We start from the raw sequence: 20,486 nt of genomic DNA on the forward strand, positions 1-20,486 counted from the left end.
AGGAAAAAGTCTTTTACAGTGGGAGTGGTGAGGCACTGGAACAGGTTTCATAGTGATGTGGTTGATGCCCCATCTCTGGAGACTTTCAAGGCCAGGCTGGACCAAGAACTGGGCAACCTGGTGTAGCTGTGCATGTCCCTGTTCACTGCAGGGAAGTTGGACTAGATGGCCTTTAAAAGTCCCTTCCAACTCTAAGAATTCTATGTTTCTAAGAAACTAGAGCAGGGCCTGAAGTAGAACAACTGCTGAGCAGAAGTCATATCCATCAGAAGACAGGTAAACCTGAACCAAAAGGTGAAATGCAGCAAAGATCTAAAAGCACCAAAGTGTAAGAGAGCAAAGCAGAAAGACTATTGCTTGGATATCAAACTGATCCAAAGACATAAATAAGACATGCAGAAGTGCATATCCTGCTTATCTACTGCCACCCAGAAAGATGAAGCTGAACTGCCTAAGTCCAAACAAAGGCAAGAGTTAGTGAAAAGCAAGTGGATTGCTTCAGATCTGTCCCACTTCATGGCTCCTCATTCTGGCTATTCCAGCTACACTGTGATTAGGAACACGGGTCTTGGGAACTTGCCCTAAACAGCAAAACAATTCTGGTTTTGGCATCCTCCAAAGTTCAAATTGGACATAAAACACATGGAAAAACTTACACCAGAAATAAATGAAAACCACGCTATTTCTCCTAACAACACCAAATATTCTATGTGTATAAACTGAAAACATGACTGAAAGAAGAATGTTGCAATCCGTACCAGAAACCCAAAGCAGAGAAATAACCACATATGTACGTAATAGCAGTGAGATCACCCAGCCTGGGAGTACTGAACGTCCCCAGAGTAACCTCTCAGGTTTCCCATTCCAACTGTAAAACATGTAGAACAGCGAATTCACAGAACAGCCAACACGGTAATGTATATAAAGGATGTTTACAGAAGAACCGTAAACACGGCTTCAGATTAGTGTTAACCCATGAGTCACATACGTAGAAGCGCTGTCTTCGTTTAGCACAAAAATCAGACTGTCAGACACACGCAGGGCTCTGAGTTGGGCATCTTATATAGTGATGGGTATTTGGAGACATACCAGGAGATGTCACTGGGGCCAATAAGCCAGCAATGGCTTTTTACTCCTGGTTGCCCTGAAAAGTCAACAGCAAAGGAAGCTGAGGAATTAATCTTTTCAGCTATGATTTTTATAAACTATTTCTTACCAACACTACAAATAACTCATGTTTCAAAATGGCATATAAAAATGAGCCCCCTCCCATGTCTACAAACACTTCACCCAATCTAGCCACACCGTTCACATTTCCCACTTACCAGTTTCCCCCGATCTGCTTTATCTCCTTTTTGTTCCTAGGGAGCACCTCATCTCTTCTGTTCATATGCAGACATTGTAATTGTGGGTTATGATACATGAAAATAAATGATTTTAAATAACTTCTGTTAACGTTTCTTTTAATTTATGTGAGGTTAAATTTGACTGATACGGTTTTGATGCACTGCTACATCTTAGTCTGGGAAAGGGTTGAAGTGAACACTGCAAGCTGAGATGAGCGAGGCATGGAAAGAGAGGCATTTCCATTGCACAAAGCCACACAGAGCCACACATCTGCTGTTCACACAGTTACCTGCTAATCAAAACCGCTGCACTTAACGAACTGAGAACCGACACGGCACCACTCAGCTGCTGATCCACTCAGCTGCTTTATCAGCAAACGTGCCCAGCTGAAGGCAATCCAGGAAAAGCCGTATCACCAGCAGCACACGGCGGGGTCTGACTCACCATCTGGCACAGCTCCCAGTCACTGAATTCCCGAGAATTCCTCCACATTTCAGAAATGACAAAAGGGAACAGTCACCCAAGGGCATTCCCAAGAACATCAGGGATCCATTTCTCACTCAGGATTTACGCAGGGCAGATTTCCCCCAAGCCGGTGGTGTTTTCCTCTGCCTTTGCTCAAAGACCCTTTCATAGACTCAACCGTGTCTTCAATTAAAGGATCAAGAACTGCATTCCTGCACACAGCACTTTTCAGTGTGCAATCACAGAGTATCAGTGTTACAAAAGGATGGGATAACAATTGTACCGCAGACCTTCTTTGACAAGCACTTCACCATTTCCCATCACACGGGGTCTTCTATAACTTTCCATAACGTTCAACTGGTGCTTTTATAAATAGCAGAACTAACTGATGATTTTGAGTTGGTTGTTAGGAAAAATTCCTTCTCGGAAAGAGCGGTGACGCATTGGAACGGGCTGCGGGGAGGTGGTGGAGTCACCGACCTTGGAGGAGTTCAAGGAAAGGGTCAATGTAGCACTGAGGGATGGTGGGGATGGGCTGAAGTTGGACGAGGTGATCATGGAGGTCTTTCCCAACCTTAATGACTCTACTGCATCCGGTTTTCGTATTGAGGTAACCGAATAATGGCTTTCTTTTTGTCACTGATCCATTGACTCAGACGATACTTCATGTTGGGACATCCCTAACTGCTCAAAGCAGTTTCAATGCTTTGAAAGCAATGAATGCAATGAAGTAGGAGCTTCATTGTCCTCACAGGGAAAAATGTTTCTTTTGCATCAGCACAGCCTTCACAATGGGCTGAAATGAATCCAGTACCACCTGGGCTCCACAGCTTAACCTCTTCTACACGCCTCCTGTCCTGACTCCTGCATATTTTACACCAATTCTTCACGGTGTCTCCGTGGTGGCCGCTACCAGCGCAGCTCACACATTGCTCTGCCCTCCCTCATATCCGCACCTACAGAGCCTTGTTGAATAACGATGTCGCTGCGCACAGACGTGCATTTATTGAGCATTGCAAACAAAACCCGCATGTATTCAGGGCTCCACTGATGCCAATATGCGCTGCTGTCCGTGCGCAGGGTGGGCGCGGGCCAAGGTGTGTTCAGGGGGGTGATGGTGATGATGGTGATGGCGATGATGGTGATGGTGATGAAGGTGATGGTGATGATGGTGAGGGAAGTCCCCTTCCTGCGCCCGGAAATCCCCGCAGCTCCTCTGGTTGGCGCGGCTCTTTCGCAAGGTCGGGCGGTGCTGCGCTGGCAGCCCCTCTCCCGGCGGCTCTCAGCGCCGTAACCCCCCTCTTTCTCCTCCTCTCCCTCCCCCCGGCTCCCATCCCGTCCCATCCCGGCTCCCTGCACCGCGGGCTTCCCCCGCTCTGCCGCCCGCTGCCGCCTGCAGGTCGCCCCGCTGCGGGCTTCCCCGCTCCGTAAGCGGCGTCGGGGCGGGGCCCGCGGCTTTAAAGGCGGGCGGCTCTTCCTGCGCTGGGGGAGGCGGAAGAACGAAGCGCCGAGCAGCCGTCGGACCGTGTCCGAGGGTTCCATGCACCTGGCCGGGATACTGCAGAGCCCGTCCCCCGCCATGTGCTCGGTGAGCGAGGCCGGCAGCACCGACCCGTTGGTGGCACGATTCAGGCAGGTGGAGGAAACGCTGGAAAAGCTGCACCGGGAGAACAGGAGCCTGAAGAGCAAAGTGCCCCGGTACAACGCGCTCTGCACCCTGTACCACGAGTCCGCGCAGCAGCTCAAGCACCTTCAGCTGCAGCTCGCAGCCAAGGAAGCCACGGTGCGGGAGCTGCGGGGCAGCCTGGCCCGGCAGCAGCAGCAACAACAGCCGGGGGCTGGAGGGGAAGGGGCCGAGCCGGCACGTTCGCTGGTGGAGAGTTTGCTGGAGCAGCTGGAGCAGGAACGGGAGCGGCTGAGGGACAGCGAGCGGCTCTCGGGGCTCAGAGTGGAGGCGCTGAACAAGGTGAGGAGTGCGGGGAGCTGCGGAGCTGCTTTACTGTGTTGCTTTACTCGAGGACAGGCTGAGGGCTGGGGCTGCTCAGCATGGAGAACAGAAGGCTCCGGGGAGCAGCTCGGCAGAGAAGGACCTGGGGGTCCTGATGGACGAAAGACTCAACATGAGCCAGCAGTGCGCTCTGGCAGCCCGGAAAGCAAATGGGACCCTGGGCTCCATCAGGAGAGGGGTGGTCAGCAGGGATAGGGAGGTGATTGTCCCTCTCTACTCTGCTCTTGTGAGGCCCCATCTGTTGTACTGTGTCCAGGTGTGGAGCCCTCAGTACAAAAAAGACATGGAGATTTTGGAAAGGGTCCAGAGGAGGGACAGGAAGATGATCAGGGGGCTGGAGCACCTCCCCTATGAGGACAGGCTGAGGGAGTTGGGTTTGTTCAGCCTGGAGAAGAGAAGGTTGCAGGGTGACCTCATTGCAGCCTTTCAATACATGAAGGGAACTTACTCCCAGGAGGGGAGTAAACTCTTCGAAAGGGCTGACAATAGCAGGACACGGGGAAATGGTTTTAAGTTGAAAGAGGGAAGATTTAGGTTGGATGTTAGGGGGAAGTTCTCTACTAGGAGAGTGGTTAGGCCCTGGAACAGGCTGCCCAGGGAGGCTGTGGATGCCCCGTCCTTGGAGGTGTTCAAGGCCAGGTTGGACGGGGCCCTGGGCAACCTGATCTAGTAAAGGTGTATGTTTGGTGGCCCTGCCAGGCAGGGGGGCTGGAACTACATGATCCTTGAGGTCCCTTCCAACCCGGATCATTCTGTGGGAGAGCTGAGAGTGGCCCTTCAGTATCTAAAGGGGGGGTATAAGATGGAAGGGGACCGAGTCTTCAGCAGGATCTGTTGGGATAGGACAAGGGGAAATGGTTTCAAACTAAAAGAGGGGAGGTTTAGATGAGGTATAAAGAATAAAGCTTTGTACAATAGTGGTGGTGGGGTTGCCCAGCCTTGCTGGAAGTGCCATCCCTGGACACAGGCAGGATGCTCTGAGCACCTCGTGGAGCTGGAGGTGTCTGTGCGTTGCAGGGCAGTTGGACCAGATGGCCTTTAAGGCTCCCCTCCAGCTCAGAAGATGCTATAAACTCCTTGCACCAGATGAAGTAGCAACAGTTGGTACAAATGAAGTACAGATGATGGGTAATGCCGCTTTCTCCATTATCTTTGTGAAAGCAATGGCTGGCGTTGTGTTGACAGTGAAAGCACTTCAGCATTAGGAGCTTTGCACTCTGCATAGTGACGAGGCAGACAGGGGGAGATTGGATCCCTTTTCTGATGCAGCACAGAGCTGTGCCCCCTCCCACCCCCAGGACCTATTTCTGGAGCTGCCGCTAAGACTTTCCCATGCTCAGTCTAAGAATGCTTGAAGAATTTCTAAGCCTTTCTTTCTGTATGAAGCCGTATAAAGGAGGAATTTCCGACCCAAGAAGCAGTACTTAAAATTGAAACAAGTGTTTTTGTCATAAGCCCTCTCTTGACCTAATGTTTGTACAAAACGTTTTCCACATATGACGCTCACCTACAACACATGTAAATGTGTTCAGGTCTGGAAATTTGTAGTAAGAGCTGATCTTAGTGGCGCTTGCAGACCAGTGGGATCCAAATATGTTCCAAAGTCTGATGCTGAATACCTTTAATCTGTAGCAAAGGGGAAATTCAGCACCATATGAAAGAATGTGTTAGTAATAAGAACGAGTGCTATTTCTGTAAGTTAGACTGAAAATTACTTCTTTAGAAATACAATGCTGAAATCACTGCCACTAAAAATAATGACAAAAAGACACTTTCTGAAGTCATTGCCCCATGTGGTGGCGGTGCTTCCTCTGACTTCGATGCTCCTAAAGGACTGGGGGGGGTCGAGTCAAGCTTGACTGCTTGCTCAATGTCTGTGCTGGCACCCAGGGCAGCATTGGTCCTGCAGAGATCTGCCACTCACTGGCATCCTTTGCTTTTTGAGGATGCTGGGCACAGGCTGCTTTTGGCAGAGTCAGGACTGGTATAGTATGAGTGCATGCTGCTTGAGTGCGGTCATACCTGTCTGTAAGCTGCCTTCTTCCCTCTCAGAGAACATAGGTTTGATGCTAACAACTTGCTGCAATGTGGATGACCCACAGTCTTGATTCAACAACAGTTCTAAGGTTGTGCATTTATATAGAATGGATCTATTTTTACCTTAAGTACTTTGCAGGGAGTATAGGAGCAATGTGGAACTGCTGCAATCTAAAGTTCTATCTTATGCTTTGGCTTTTGTCTTCACTACGCTTTAAATAACTTCCTCCTCCCTTACGTTTAGGAGGTGCAGAAGTTGAATCAGCAGCTAGAGGAGAAAAACGCAGAGATAGAGCAGATGATAAATCAGCCTCCATACGAAAAGGAGAGAGAAATCTTACGACTTCAGAAGAGCTTGGCAGAGCGGGAGAAGGCTCAGGCCACCAGTGATGTTCTGTGCAGGTCGCTGACTGATGAAACTCACCAACTTCAACGTAAATTAGCATCCACAGCAGAAATGTGTCAACATCTGGCAAAATGTTTAGAAGAGAAGCAAAGAAAAGAGAAGGGGAATTCGGATGACCAGATTGCTACTGAAAGATCTAATCAGGTATCTTTACAGCTGCTATGTTTTGTGCACGTACTACTAGCTTCTGAGGTACTCGTTATAATACAATAGTTATAATTGGGAAGCAGTGAGAAACACGCCTTCAGATAATTTGACTCACTGATTGCAATTCTTCCCTGCACGTCCAGCAGGCAGATACCATCCTGAGACTGAAGAATGTGTGCATCACTAGATGGTGCTGTGTTTTTGAAGCTGATACGTGATGACTGCTGACAGCATCTAAATCACAGAATAAGGAATAATTCTTTTCAAGTAGTGTTTCTATTAACAACTCTATGGCACGTGGCTTTGCACGCGTAGTATGGAGCTACAGGAGGTTGGTTAGGAAAGAGCGGGTCAAAATGTCTTACCTATTTTTGCTCTGGGGTTCCCCTTTGCCCTCCCACTCTGAGATGATGTTTCTCTCCAGCCGGTGTGTTTGACAAACTGCTTCATGGTAGGGAAGGGGTAGAAACGTCCCTGGTGGGAGCGGAGGAGCTGCAAACACCTGGATTTTGCCACACAGTGTTGTGGCCTCACAACATCGTCACCTTAGTTGAAGCTTTTCAGTGCAGGGTAGAGTGTTGTTCCACTCTTCCAGAACTCACAGAGGGTTGCAGTGATGAAGTAATTCATGAAAATACTATAAGTGAGTAAAATTAGAGATGCTGCCTCTAAAACCAGATAGGATGAGTAAGATGCTGTAGCACTCCATAGCATGTGTTGTTCTGTTGGGTGATTTTGATCATGTAGTGGTGCAGCTGTGTTTCAGATGATTGTGCACCAATGATTTTGTGATATGTGCGTGTGTAAGTCACTTCCACTCTGTTAAACACTCAAGGAGCACTTCCAGAGGAAACTTAGTCGTGCTAAAACTACCTGTAAGAAACAGAGGTGGGGTTGGTATAAGAAGAAAAGACTTCATAAGGGACTTGAAACTTCCAGTATTCTCATACACGGTATAATTGATAGACAGGAAACTTGATTGACTTTGATGTATGTAATAACCAGCTAACCTTGTCCAGCGGGGACTTCCCTGTTGAAGAGAAATTTCAGAGGCAAGTACTAGCTGATTCTAGGGAATTTTGTACAAAAGTGCTCTGTATTACTCACGTACACTGGGGTTTTTTAAAGCAGATGTCACAACCGTATAAAAAAAAACTGGTGTCCTTTTGTCGATTTAGAAATTACTATTAAAAAGCCGCTTACTTTCTCATAGTAGCCAAAATTGACAGTAAGAGCAGAGCAAGATGAAGACACATTTGTGCCCTTGTCATGCATTTTCCCCACTCCAAATACGTGGTTTCCAATAACTTCATGTCAACTGCCAAGTGCTGCTGTCAGCACTGGAGACCCTTTGGCAGGTGAAGTGTGTGTTACTGGCCTTGTTGCTTCAGGAGGCTTTGAGTGAGATATGATGAGACCACACAGACATTTAAAAGGAATACTGAGGCAGTTAAAAACAAACAAACCTGATTACATGGTGCTTATTAAGATGAAAAGCTGTAGACTGTCCTCTTATATAGGAAAATAGAGAGCAAGGAGGCAGATGTACATATTTGTATTACTGATACCAAGTACTTATAAAAGAAACGACCTCCAGTACAACAGCGTAGCTTAATAACGCTTTCTTTATCTGAAAGTTACAGGTATTAGACAATGAAACTTCACCTCAAGCCCTTATCTGCAAACTGCAAGAGGAAAACAGAATGTTAAAACAAAAAGTAGCTCACGTGAGTACTTCATTTTTTATTAAGTAAGAATTGGATTATTTTGAATGACAGTATTTGGGTTAACCAGGCCTACCTGTTCCAAACTTAAAGGCCAATTTAATGCAATTCCACAATGGTTTTAGTCCTTTCATGGCAGTCTTTGTTCTCTTGGCCAAGAACAGCTTATTATGTTATTTTAAATCTATTTTAGTTATTAAAAATACAATGCAGAAGGAAATGGCTTTCTTATTCCTTCCCTGCATTGATATTCCACTCCAGTAGAATGGCACTAGTTCAGGGGTGACTACCAACCCTTTGCATTCCATATGATTTAATACCATCTCTGTGACTTGGCAGATGGGGACAGCTGTCTATGGAGACCCAGTTTATGGGTTAATGACCTTCTGCTCTCCCATGGAGTAGCTCATTGGTAGTTGGTGGTTGAGACAGTGTACTATGTACTAGATACATAGAGAAATTTGGGTCCTGCCTGTATAGACAATCTATGAGGGCCTGGAAGTTTGCATCTTCATGTTGTGACGCTACTGGGTGCTCTTTCAGGTGGAAGACTTAAATGCAAAATGGCAAAAGTACGATGCTAGTAGAGATGAGTATGTGAAGCGGCTCCACTTGCAGCTGAAAGAGCTGAAGTCGCAGCTGGAGCAGCAGCACGGCGTAGCTTCAGCACAAACCAATTCTGAGCTGATGCAGAAGGAGATAGTCCGGCTGAACAAGCTACTGGAAGAAAAAATGAATGAGTGCAAAAAATCAAGGAGAGAATTAGAAGAAGTGAAGAAGGCCAGAGAAGGAGATAATGAGCGCATACAAATGCTGGAGCAACAGGTTCACTTCTTATTTTTATTTATTTTTTTTCCCCTAGATTTGGGAATAATTTCTTTTTAGCCAGACCTCAAATGTTTCCCTTTTGCCACTTGTCTCACTGGGCTACTTAATAACACTTGAAAAAGAAACCCTCCCTAAAGGATTACAAGCAGCTCTGCTGCCATTACAGTATTTTTATGTCTGTATTTGACAAAATATTACAATATGTAAGATCTGAAAAAGAAATACAGCTGCATTTAAAGCATGGATATGATAGAGATGGTCTGAGATTCTGGAAAGAAATGCTTACAAATCAGAGTCTCAGCCCCAACTATTTGGGAGCTATTGCTAATAGGTGAATGGTTGGACTGGATGATCTTTTAGGTCTTTTCCAACCTTGGTAATTCTATGATTCTATTTAATCTCACCTGCCATACTCTTACTAAAATGTTGACATAATTCTTTTTCAGGTCCTAGTTTATAAAGATGATTTCACGTCAGAGAGATCAGACAGGGAACGAGCACAGAGTAAAATACAAGAACTTCAGCAGGAAATTTCATGTCTGCAACACCAGCTAGCAAGAAGACAAGAAAGCAAGAAGGTAAACAGGCAAAACAAGTTTTTCAAATGAGAACATCTCATCTACAATGTACTCTTAGGAAAACATTAAGAAATCTTAGTACTTCTAAAACCTTTTCAGTTCAGTGCAGCATCACAAACTATTGGTTCATGGCTTTGTGTTGTAGTAGAAATTCATCCCACTACATACATATCTCTTTCCAGCCCATTTTCCCTCTTTTCATTGACCACAGTAATAGTGAATTGTTATAAGGAAGAGAGGGCAAATTGACTTTTGTAACAGTGGTGTCTTTAAAGTCTCATGCTGGCTCTGCCCTGTTTTCTACAAGCCTGCTTTTTCTTAATAGAACTTTAAAAATGTTGCCTATTTCCAAATCGTCAGGTAAAGACATAAGCCACGTTCCAGATTAAGGTGATAAAATTATTTTGGAGATAGACTTTTACTTCATTTCATTTTGTTTTATTTTTTCCTCAAGAGCTCTTCTTTCTCTTTCTAGGACTCCAGAGACACAAGTAGTCGCTTCAGAGTTCACACTGGTAACCAAAATCATACGCATGTACAGACAAAAGTGGAACACCTACGAGGCAGCAGCCCAGGCCAACCAGGTGCAAGAAGAACAGCCTCACAGTCTGAACAGACTTCCCCACCTGCAGACAATGGAAACTCAGGATCAGAGGGCAGGGCACAGGGTGAACTTAGATGTCCTCATTGTATGAGGTTTTTCAGTGATGAACTCAGCGATGAATTTCTCAAGCATGTTACAGAATGTTGTCAATGACAATGTGATATGAGGCACATAAATCAATCACTACTCTATAGACAGTCAAACGTGGCCCATCTCCTATGGTCCTACACCAGAATAATTTAAATGGACATCTCTTAGGAACTAGGAGGACAAACAGGATCTACCTCTTATTTGATTTCACCTTTTCATGGACTCTATGAAAAGACTTGAAGAAAAAGCAAAATGTTTTCGTGAAGAAATTAACAATTGCAAGCAATGCAAGCAGCAAGTGTAATGCAAACTCTACTATGAACTAAAGAAAACAAGATGTAGTGGTAACTGCCTTTAAATTGCAGTTTGACTCTTGAGTCTGATTGTTCACAACAGTCTGAAGGCTTGTGGAAAAAGAGTCACTGAACTTGAAAACATCATTCTCTTCCAAACAGCACATGCTGAAGAATGGGGAAAGGAACCGTTTGGCACAAGATAAGAGGAATCTTGTACTTTATCTGGATTTAAAGTAAAAGTATTTTCTTGGAGATTGAAGCTGAACTGGAAAATCCTTATTTTCAACTGCAATCAGAAGTCAAGGAAGAATTGAAGGGCTGGTTGGTTATTGACTAACACTAGCCTGTCTCTTTGCACAGAAACAATGTACAGGGATATTTATTTTTTTTTTCTGTGCCATAAAGAATTTACACATTTGTGTAATTATTGACTGTATTCCAATTTTACTTAAGTATTTTTTATAATAAAAATGATTGTGCAGTCACTTTACTGTATTAGTAGTCAAAACTATCTTTTAGTGTATTTAAGTGTAAAAGAGTCTGCTCCTTATTGGCTAACTAAATGTCATGGTTTCAGGTATGAGTTATTCCATTCCTGCAGCGATAACCAGCATCTCAAACTATATTCAAATATGTTGAAAATCACTCATTTTAGAAGACAAATGACATTTCAGATGCATGGGAGTAAATTTAATGCCCTACCCTGCTGCACAACATTTGTGACTAGGCCATTGCTAGCTTAAATTTCTTCACGTCCTGTCTACACTGGAGATAATCCCTCAGCTGTATGAGGAAGTTGTTTTAAGAAGAAGGATTAGACATAACAATGTCTACACGCTGGGGCTGGAGGGTTTTTCTCAGCCACAGCTCCAGTATTTCTCAGTAGGTCAGAGCTGGATGGTGCACAGACAAATATACCAAAGAAATCCACCCACCTTACTTTAACACCACCCCCATCTTCTGCTTTGCTTCCTTGAAGAGGATTTGTGCATTCACTCAGTCTATATTTGTACAGAACAGCTGGAAGAAGTAGAAGAGATTTTTCTTTCTTTTTTCTTCTTTATGGTGACCATTTCAAACATTGCCTTTTAAGGTCTTTGAGATTAGATGTAGCACCCAGAATATACGCTGAGAAAAATATGATTAAACTTCCTGTGGCACACAGCTAATCTCTCAATAGGTAATTTCTCTTGCCTTGCATCTCATTAGACAAACCTTTATACATTAAGAAAAGCTCCTTTGGCCTCATGTAGTTTTTTCTCTGCCACTTGGGTTGCTCTCCATGTCGTGTGTATCTTGATTGGTCAAACAGTGAAAGCAACGCAGCTTCTTTCCCAAAAGAAAGCAATGACAGTGCGTGAGTAAGAAAGGAACCGCGTGGAATGAAAGCAACTCGAACAGCATAAACTGTATGACCTTTCAGTAGCCATTTGTACGACATGTGTTCACTGAAAACACACTTGTAAATTTGCACAGACTCTTGAAACCGTGCAAGAAGTCTGCATGACCACATGGGACTCAGTTCCTTATTTGCTGCACCAGTTGCCCAAGGCATCCAATGTAACCAAACCCCGTTATGGGCTCATTCTGATTGCTGTCAGTCTCTCGGCACTGATGAGCAGCACCCTCACTCGAGAGGCAGAACAGTACTGAAAGGCTGGCAGATGTACCCCTGTAGGCCTGTGGAGTCTGGAAGGAGACAGGAAACCATCTTGTATGAATGTGCTATCACACATTCAGAGATGCCTGGGTGTATTTGCCCAACTACCTTCGTGATTAAGTCCATCCCTTCTCCTAGAATTGCTCCCTCTTCAGAATCACCTTCCTCAAGTTTTGCTCTCCAGGACTGGCTCGGGGCTCCTGAGCAGTTCTCTCACTAACGACGATTTCAGACCACAGATTCAGTCTGAGTGTTGGCTAGTTAAGTCTTCATGGCTGCTGGATTTTATGATGCCATATTTTGGATGGGATTTTAAAGTAAATGCTGTTTACTTATAACGCCAGACTATGCCTGTTGCCATGCAGAAATAGGCCCTCAGCAGATTATCATGACAGCAACTGTAGGCAAGAGTGACTCACTGAATCACAGAAGAGACAACTGGGAGAAACCTCAGCACTGAGTCCCCACCCCAAAAGCCCCAAGAGAAAGAAGATCAACAATAAAGTTGCCTTCTGTAGCACAGCAAGCACAGAACTACAGAACCAAGAGCCTAGAAATCCTCTCATTTTTCAGCAACTACAAGGCCATGCATTTCCCCCTCAACTGATTTATAGGGCATCTGATCTTTTAAAACAAGCCTTAAGTGACGCCTGACGATTAAGTGCTCACTAATGATAAAACCAATGACAAGAATAACATTTGTTCAAGAAGATACCTATGTTCTATGGCTGGGTTTTTTTTAAACTTCTATTTCCTGTGGCTTTGCTGCATGTGTATATATAGAAAGCAAGGGAAATTCCAAGCAGCATGCCACAGCATCGCGCTCAGAACAGCAGCTTCTCACTCGAAAAAAAAAAGAGAAGTCTCAAACTCTTTTTCTGTAAAATCAATGTGAATTCAAAGTGTGCTGTAGTAAAATTTCTTAACAGCATGCTCCAGTAGCAACCAGCCTGTGAGTTTCAGCTACACATCTAAAGCACGAGAAATACCTGCACGTTATTAGGTCAAAGCAGCAAAGCAGAGCGATACCAGGTTAAGCAGCTCTCACTGCTGCTGTGTGCTCTGGCTTCTCACCTGGCACCTCACATCCCCAGCTAAGGACAGTGCCCAGCTGAGCTCACACACTGCAGCTTTCTAAGCACGTGCTGCCTGAGGGTGTCACAGCTCCAGGAAGATTAGGAGAGCTTCTGAAGCTGCTCCTCCAGTGGATGTTCAAGGCACCGAGGTTCAAAGTGGCTCAGTGCGGTCTCTCTTCTCATTCTTACATCCACTTTTACCTCTTTTTACATTTACGGGTGAGAAGCCATTGGTGAAAGAACCTTTCATGACAAGTGCTGGTTGTCCAGTATCTGCAATGGCTGCTGACCTCCCTCAGGGGCTTGTGGTGTTACCACAGCACAGCGAGCACTGGACCAGCGGGGGGTTATGAGAAAGCTTATTTCTAGATGGCACTAAAAAACAACACAACAAAAACATAGCATTAGAAGCATATGATTAACTTAAAGGCACTTGTTCCCCAGCTCAGTTCCCAGCACCAACACAGGGACCAGGATGAACAGGACGGTGCTGACTGCTCACGCTGTCACCCACCCACTCAGTGCCACACCAACGCATCCAATCTCTTTGCTAAATCTGCAGTGACACAGAAAGCATCTCCTCCCCACTCCAAGAGGCACCTTACTGCCTTGGCTACATGCACGTATCATAGGCAGCTTTCACAGGTGGAGTACATGTGTTATGAGGTGAGCCCTGTGTTGGCCCCACTAGGTCTCCTCATGGGTGAGGGACCAGCCCGTGCCTGGCTCCAGGTGTGCCCCCACAGCCCTCCCCAGTCAGGGCCAGCTGCAGCTCACCCCACAGCAGCCACCTGCACCAGCCAGCTGGGAACACAGCTCAGAGGAGCAAGGTGATGCTCACAAAGCGAGGTCATGCTATAGGGAAAGGCCTCCACCTCCCTTGGGACACAGCTGAGCCCCTCTTACCTGCTCCTTAACAGCACAAGACCACCTCTAACCTCCATGTCACAATGGAGCAGCCCAAGAGCCAAAAGATGACAGCAGTGCAGGTGCTGGAGTCCACTCAGCCAGAGCCTTCCTTACAACACAACATCACCCTGGGATGCAGGGAACAGCTCTCCAGGGACACACATCCCCTGCTTTGGGGTTGGCAAACTCTTCCCTGCAAGAAACAGCCTTTACCTGGGTCTCCGAATCAAACAGATTTTCACTGTGAATGAATGAATTAGGATGATTCTTGGGGTGAGGGATGTGTTCCCCTGTCCTCAGCAAGGCAGCTGGGATGTTTGGGAAGACAGTGCTTTGCTGCAGCACTCTGCAGAGCAGGGACATCATAAGAAACAAGTGTACGTACGAGATATGCCTACACCAAGGTGCAAATGCTGTTCAGAGTTTTCATTTATCGGCTGCAGGAGTCCTCACTGACTACAAATACAGAATTCAATTAAAATAAACCAACAAACCTCAGTGGCCTACTCTACAGCTCTTAACTGCTCTTAGAACAATAACCCTCCAGTTACCAGCACTCATTTGTTCAGGATGCTCTTGGCTGGGTGAGCGTGTCCTGAGGGGAAGAGGTACAAGAGTCCAGAGCACATAGAGACTCTGCTAAGATGGGCTGCAGCCTCCTGAGAGAGCAAGAAGAGCAGCAGCCATCAGCATCCCCAGACAGGAAGCTGCAGCACTCACTACCTGTAACTGCGAGATGAGGCCTAACGCCACACATGAAAAACAGCCCCCTGAAAAGCAGGTGATGGGATGAAAATGAAAACAACGTGGCACCACGAAGGAGGGAAAGAGGAATGCAATGGCTTGAATTCATAGGGTGGAGCCAGTCTGAGTAGGAGAATACGGTGAAGTTTGCTTGAAAGAGACAGGAAGACAAGCAGGTGACACGGAGACAAGGCAGGGGGACCACAGCACGGTGCTTTAAAGGCAGCTCTGCACACTAAGTCATCTTCTTAGATGAATCTCTGTGGCTGACATGAGGAGCCAGCGTGGGGTGCAGGCAGGCTTCCCCCTCCCACACAAGATCCATTCTTTGATAACCAGACGTGGAATCCCCTAAACTTGCTGCACGGTGGCAGCTCCTGGGAAGGCACGGCGTGCAGTGGAAAAAATTGATTAGCGCAGCCACCACCACCCCAAGAATGACTGGCAACTGATTTTGTGAACTCCTGGGGCTTTGTTGTGTTGCACTTACATACCCTTCACACCACAACGCGTCCCCTCCCACAGAATGTCAAAGGCTTCAGCTCCTAAGAATAACCACTCAGGGCAAAAATAGCATGTGCTGTGCAGTGCTCGCGTGCAGGGGGCATTTCATCGCTCTCATCATTCTCCTGAGCTCAGGATTTGGGCTCATCTGGTCCCACGTTCCCATCTCCCACTGGTGGCATCTCCCTTCTCAGGTAGTTTTATCTCTGTGGTTTCCAGGTGACTCTTTCAGGGAAAGTTTACTGGAGCTCCGTCCTTCCTGAAACGGCAGCAAAACCGAATAACCACATCCTCTTAGCACAGCCCAGGAACTTCAAAAGTGCAGTGTTGCAAAACAGCAGCAGCATGGGGACACGCTCCCTTCTGCCTTCGCTGTGCTCTTGCATGCACCAACATCAGTTGTTGCACTCACGGTGCAGCAATAAGGTTGAGAAATACTTAAGCAGTAAAACCAGTTCTCACAGGCTGAGTGCTGCTTTTTCCCCCTCCTTGCAGGCAGCTTTGGAGTGAACCCCTGCAAAGATTCACTTGCTCTGAGAGTATTTGCAAGTATTTCTTTTTCGCTGCAATAGTTTAAAAACAAATACTCAGAGAAGAGACAGTAACTTCTAATAGGGAAGTTTCTTCCCTAATTGAAGGGTTACATAATGCCCCCAGCACCCAGAGAAAAGGATGCCCATAAATAAGAAGCTGGTTTTGTGTACTTAGGGTGATTCTTCTGCATCTTGGAGCAGCTGGTTTTCAAGCTGGTGTTAACGCTGCTATGAGGCTTCAGAGTAAGCAGTTAACATTTGACTGAATGGTTGGGAGAAAGGAAGGAAGGCTGGAAGGAAGCTCTGCAGATGGTTTAAATCCAGCCCCACACCTATAGCAGGTCACCCAGGCCTGCAGCCAGCTTGGTTTGCATCATCCTCATTTGCCTGGACTGTGTTCAAGCAAAAACATCCACACAACAATGAACTGCAAAACTAAATAAAATGAAGCGCCTGCTGATTTCAGTGAATTGTTATGCTTTAAGAACAATAAATAACAGGCCTATTGCTCTCCTTTCCCCAGAACTCATCCTGAGAGAGATTTGTTTATTCAACTGCCACACACAACATTCAAGATCTACAAATCAATAAAATACATGTAGTGTGGACATACAAAAGAGATATCTAAAACCTCAGCTGAACAGAACCCAAAGATTACACAGTTAGGAAAGTAATCAGTGCTTAACAATCAGAACATGGCTTCTTTGGCATAGCTTCCAAGACAAACACTACTTCAAGTGCTTGTAAGCATGATGACACTGCCCATTGATGGCAGGGGTGGGCAGGGAAGAGAAACCCCGGCTAACACACTAGTTCAAAGAGAGAGCCCTGAAAGCCTTTCAGGTCCAAGGCAGGTACCTCTCTCATAACTTGGGTGCCCGAGTTACAGCAAGGTAAAAGCCCAACAGAATGTTCCCACTATAAATCTCGTTCCTTCCTGATTTACAGACTTCTCAGTCTGTAGCTTCTGTACTTTCTGCAGCTTGTGAAGGTTTTATGATAAACCTGGGGGTACTGCAACTATTTCCACTTGTTTGTTGTGTCTGATTTCCTCACTGCTCTATTGGATGATCTTTATAAAAGGGTCCTTCGCTTTGTCGTTGCTCTCCCACTTTGTGCAGACTATGAATCACACCAGATCATGTGCAAACTAGTGGGCGACAACAAAAATCCCTTACGCTTGTTGTGAGATTTTGTAGTATTCCCCCCTTGGTAATAAGACCTTGATGTGACTCCTTTGTTCATCAAGGTGAGGAAATAGCAGCATTGACTAAGACCAAGCAGTCACACTGGAAACTCTCACATGAGTTTGCAAGTGCATTGTGAATGGCCTTGCAGCATGAGTTCTATTCCCTAAGCTGCACTGAGGTGACCCGGTGATGCTGATCCTTGTCTAACTCAGGAACTAGAACTGCTATTGTTTTCCAATCCAAGATCTAAAGTGCAGATACTAACAGTGAAGGAAGGAAGGGTGCTGCTCAGCACTGACGTTACTGAACTGCTGAGCTTAACATGTTGCCATTCATCGGCAAAGCACATGTGAGAAGCTGGTTAAATGTTTTGAATTCTCATAAGTGGTCTTGTTTGGGAAGTGATAGAGAAACTCCAGAAGATCAAAAAGGACAAACATCTTTAAAACAAAGAAAATAATTGTTTATCTTCAAATCCCTCACCTCCAGAAAAGAGCAAGCATATGAAATCAAGTACCTACCTGACAGCAAGGAAGTGCTTTATCCTTGACAAATCCATGCTGGCTGCTACGCCTGGTCAAACTGAGCTTCCTCCTTTTATAGGATAGCAGCTCCTGGGAATAGTTAACAAATATCATGGGAATGAGAGTGTCAATACCTTTCTGACACGGCATTTTCCATAAGTCAACTGAGGAAAGTATTACCTCTAAGTGTGCAAAAACCCATCAGTTGAAGAATATATCATCTAGGTGACTTAAAGATTGGTCCTGGGTCAAACACACAAATATTCCCATTGCCACCAATGGAGCTAGGTCAGACATTAACATTCACATACAGACCTCAAGCTAAAAGAAGGTGCAAGCACACAGTTAACAAATCAGAACAGGTTCTGGACAGCTGGTTTGAAAAATGCAGACAACTCAGCAAGGACGATACAGTGTTAGGTGATTTCAGGACTCGTTAATTGCATAAACACAGGACAAGGAATCATTAACAGGGCAATTCCTCAGAGCGGCTCAGAGGCTGGAATGAGTCACACATTGCTGTAAATAAGTCAGACATCAAACTGCAAGAAAACAAACAGGAGCTTTGTCAGCTGGATATGAAGAAATCCCTCTGTGCTGCATAGCATTAGCAAAGTGCAGCTGCACTGAGCTTTGAAACCTCTACATCAAGAAAAATGTGGGGAAAACAGACAAAAGAACAAGGGAGTTTCTAAGGAAAGGATCAGAAGCTATGACAACAGGTCAGAAGGCTGAGGAAAGCCAGGCTGTACCCTTGTGGAAGGCAGGGAAGCTACACAGTCTCCTTCCAGCCCAGCAAATTGCATCAGTTTTCCCAATTAGAAAAGTCCTTGCAGTCTTCCCAGGAAAGTTTTCTCTTTCCTGCCATTGTTGAGGCTCGGGCTGTGGATCTACATCCCTCCTCCAGGAAGGTTGTGAAGCCCCGTGCCAGCTGGCAGCCCTGCTGTGCTCTGTAGGAACATCTTCAAGCCCAGCTCAGGCACCCCCAGGGACGCAGAAATCCCTCCCTCCATTTCACTTGACACCAAGCACAGCAGCTCCTCGCTGCTACCTGTCCCTTCTCAGACACAGCATGCATCACGCAGCACTCCAGTATTGAACCTGAAGGAAGCCAGGCCATGTATTGCCTCATGTGCTTGGCTCACAGCACTGCCCACAATGCACTGTCCAAATCCACATATGCAAGTTAACACAACAGCACATGTCTGGGGACAGCAAACATGCGTGTTAGCATCTGGTGCCAGCGCATAAACCTTTCCTACTGTAGGACAGTACTGTGGCTATAGCAGGTAGCTCAGGGATGCCTTCTGGTTCAGTCCTGAACTCATCAACACTGATAGGCACATGAGCTTTCATTTGGCTTCAGTCAGAGCCAACAGTTTAACTGAGGTTAATCATAGAATTACCCAGGTTGGAAAGGACCTTGAAGATCATCAAGTCCAACCGCAGCCTAACCATAGTACCCCAACTCTAACTGCTAAATCACATCCCTGAGCACCACATCCAAACAGCTCTTAAACACATAAGTTTCAATAAATATTCTTGTTCTTCTTGGTCATCTTTCTCCAAGATGAAACTAACTCTACAAAACTTCACAAGTATCTCCAGTCCTGGCATTTTCAGTGATTTCAAATATCTAACCCTGTTTTAATTGCTTCCTTAAATACTGCAATTTGGAGATGACTTGGTTCCACATTCTGCAAAGTGCCCGCCTAAGAGCTGGGAAGCTGCACTTCCTCAAACTCATATAAAATGCAGAGGAACATTTTGTATCACCACGCACTGCTCAGGACCTCCAGCACATTAACTTCCTTATTTGCCTGAACTGAATAAAAGACAGGGAAGGTTGCTCTTCCACCAGCTGTGCAGACCCAACTCCTTCCTCTGATGCATATTTCAAGAGGCTGAATCCCTTCTGACAGCTATTCTGCTCCTCTTTGCAGCCACCTCTTCCCTTCTCCACCAACCTAGGCCGAGCCTTTCATTTCTTTTCTCTTGGCCCTCGCACAAGGCACCACCACCTTTGGGCAGACAGACATATGGACAACTGCTGTACATGCAGAGTCGGGTTCAGCTGTAGCACCCTCCTATCAGTTTTCACCTTCCTTCTTCTTGACACTCTGGCAGCGGAGTCATCATAATAACTCTAATTTGGATTAGGCTTTAATCAACACTGGTGACTAACACAAAACAATAGAAGTGGGAAAAAAAAAAAAAAAGTACACTCCCCGTGACTTCTCTTTTCTAGACTGAACAAGTTCAGCTCTCTCAACCTGTCTCCACAGGAGAGCTGCTCCAGCCCTTTGATCATCTTTTTAGCCTTCCTTCAGACCCACTCAAACAGCTCCATATCCTTCTTGTGCTGGAGGCCCCAGACAGAACTGCAGATGGGGTCTCATGAGGGCAAAGCAGAAGGGGATGATCCCCTCCCTTTCCTTGAGGCCACCCCCTCTTTTGATGCAGCCCAGGATACTTTTGGCCTCCCAAGCTTTCCCTTACCCAACGCTGTAACCCTGTCACAGAAGGCCACCAAATCTGTCAAGTGCAATTTGCCATTAGTGAAGCCATGTTGACCAGTCATGTTTGCTTTCCACGTGCCTTAGCAGTGTTCAGGAGGGACGCCAGAAAAAATCATCCAAGAAAACAATCAATAAAAACAGGTGAAATAGAAGGAAACATGACATGGATTTGCCTCAGCCCCAGTGTGTGACTCCACAGACACAACAGAGTGCATGGAAGGTGACAGAGTTCTTCAGAAATCCAAGTCAAGCGCTGCAGACTGAGGTCTCATTTATTTTATCTTTTATTAGCCTGTT

General features: G+C 45.8%; 1 protein-coding gene and 1 long non-coding RNA gene across 2 annotated transcripts; one reads left to right on the forward strand and one right to left on the reverse strand.

The window, feature by feature from the left end:
• Positions 1-3,151: 3,151 nt before the first annotated feature.
• TNIP2 (TNFAIP3 interacting protein 2) lies at positions 3,152-11,015 on the forward strand. The gene is given in 7 exon segments (XM_015862925.3): positions 3,152-3,778; positions 6,102-6,407; positions 8,048-8,137; positions 8,678-8,959; positions 9,409-9,540; positions 10,016-10,111; positions 10,113-11,015. Coding segments are annotated over 7 exon segments (1,455 nt in total). The 5' UTR covers positions 3,152-3,352; the 3' UTR covers positions 10,236-11,015.
• Positions 11,016-15,693: 4,678 nt separating this feature from the next.
• On the reverse strand, positions 15,694-19,028 carry LOC107314055 (uncharacterized). Its single transcript, XR_014945531.1, has 3 exons — positions 17,851-19,028; positions 17,668-17,760; positions 15,694-17,586 (listed from the first exon to the last, which is right to left on the reverse strand). It is a non-coding gene; the product is annotated as an uncharacterized LOC107314055 (long non-coding RNA).
• Positions 19,029-20,486: the final 1,458 nt, after the last annotated feature.

Source organism: Coturnix japonica, chromosome 4, assembly GCF_054131305.1.
Source record: "Coturnix japonica strain WE chromosome 4, WE-NBRP24, whole genome shotgun sequence".
In the NCBI taxonomy this organism is placed as follows: Eukaryota; Metazoa; Chordata; class Aves; order Galliformes; family Phasianidae; genus Coturnix; species Coturnix japonica.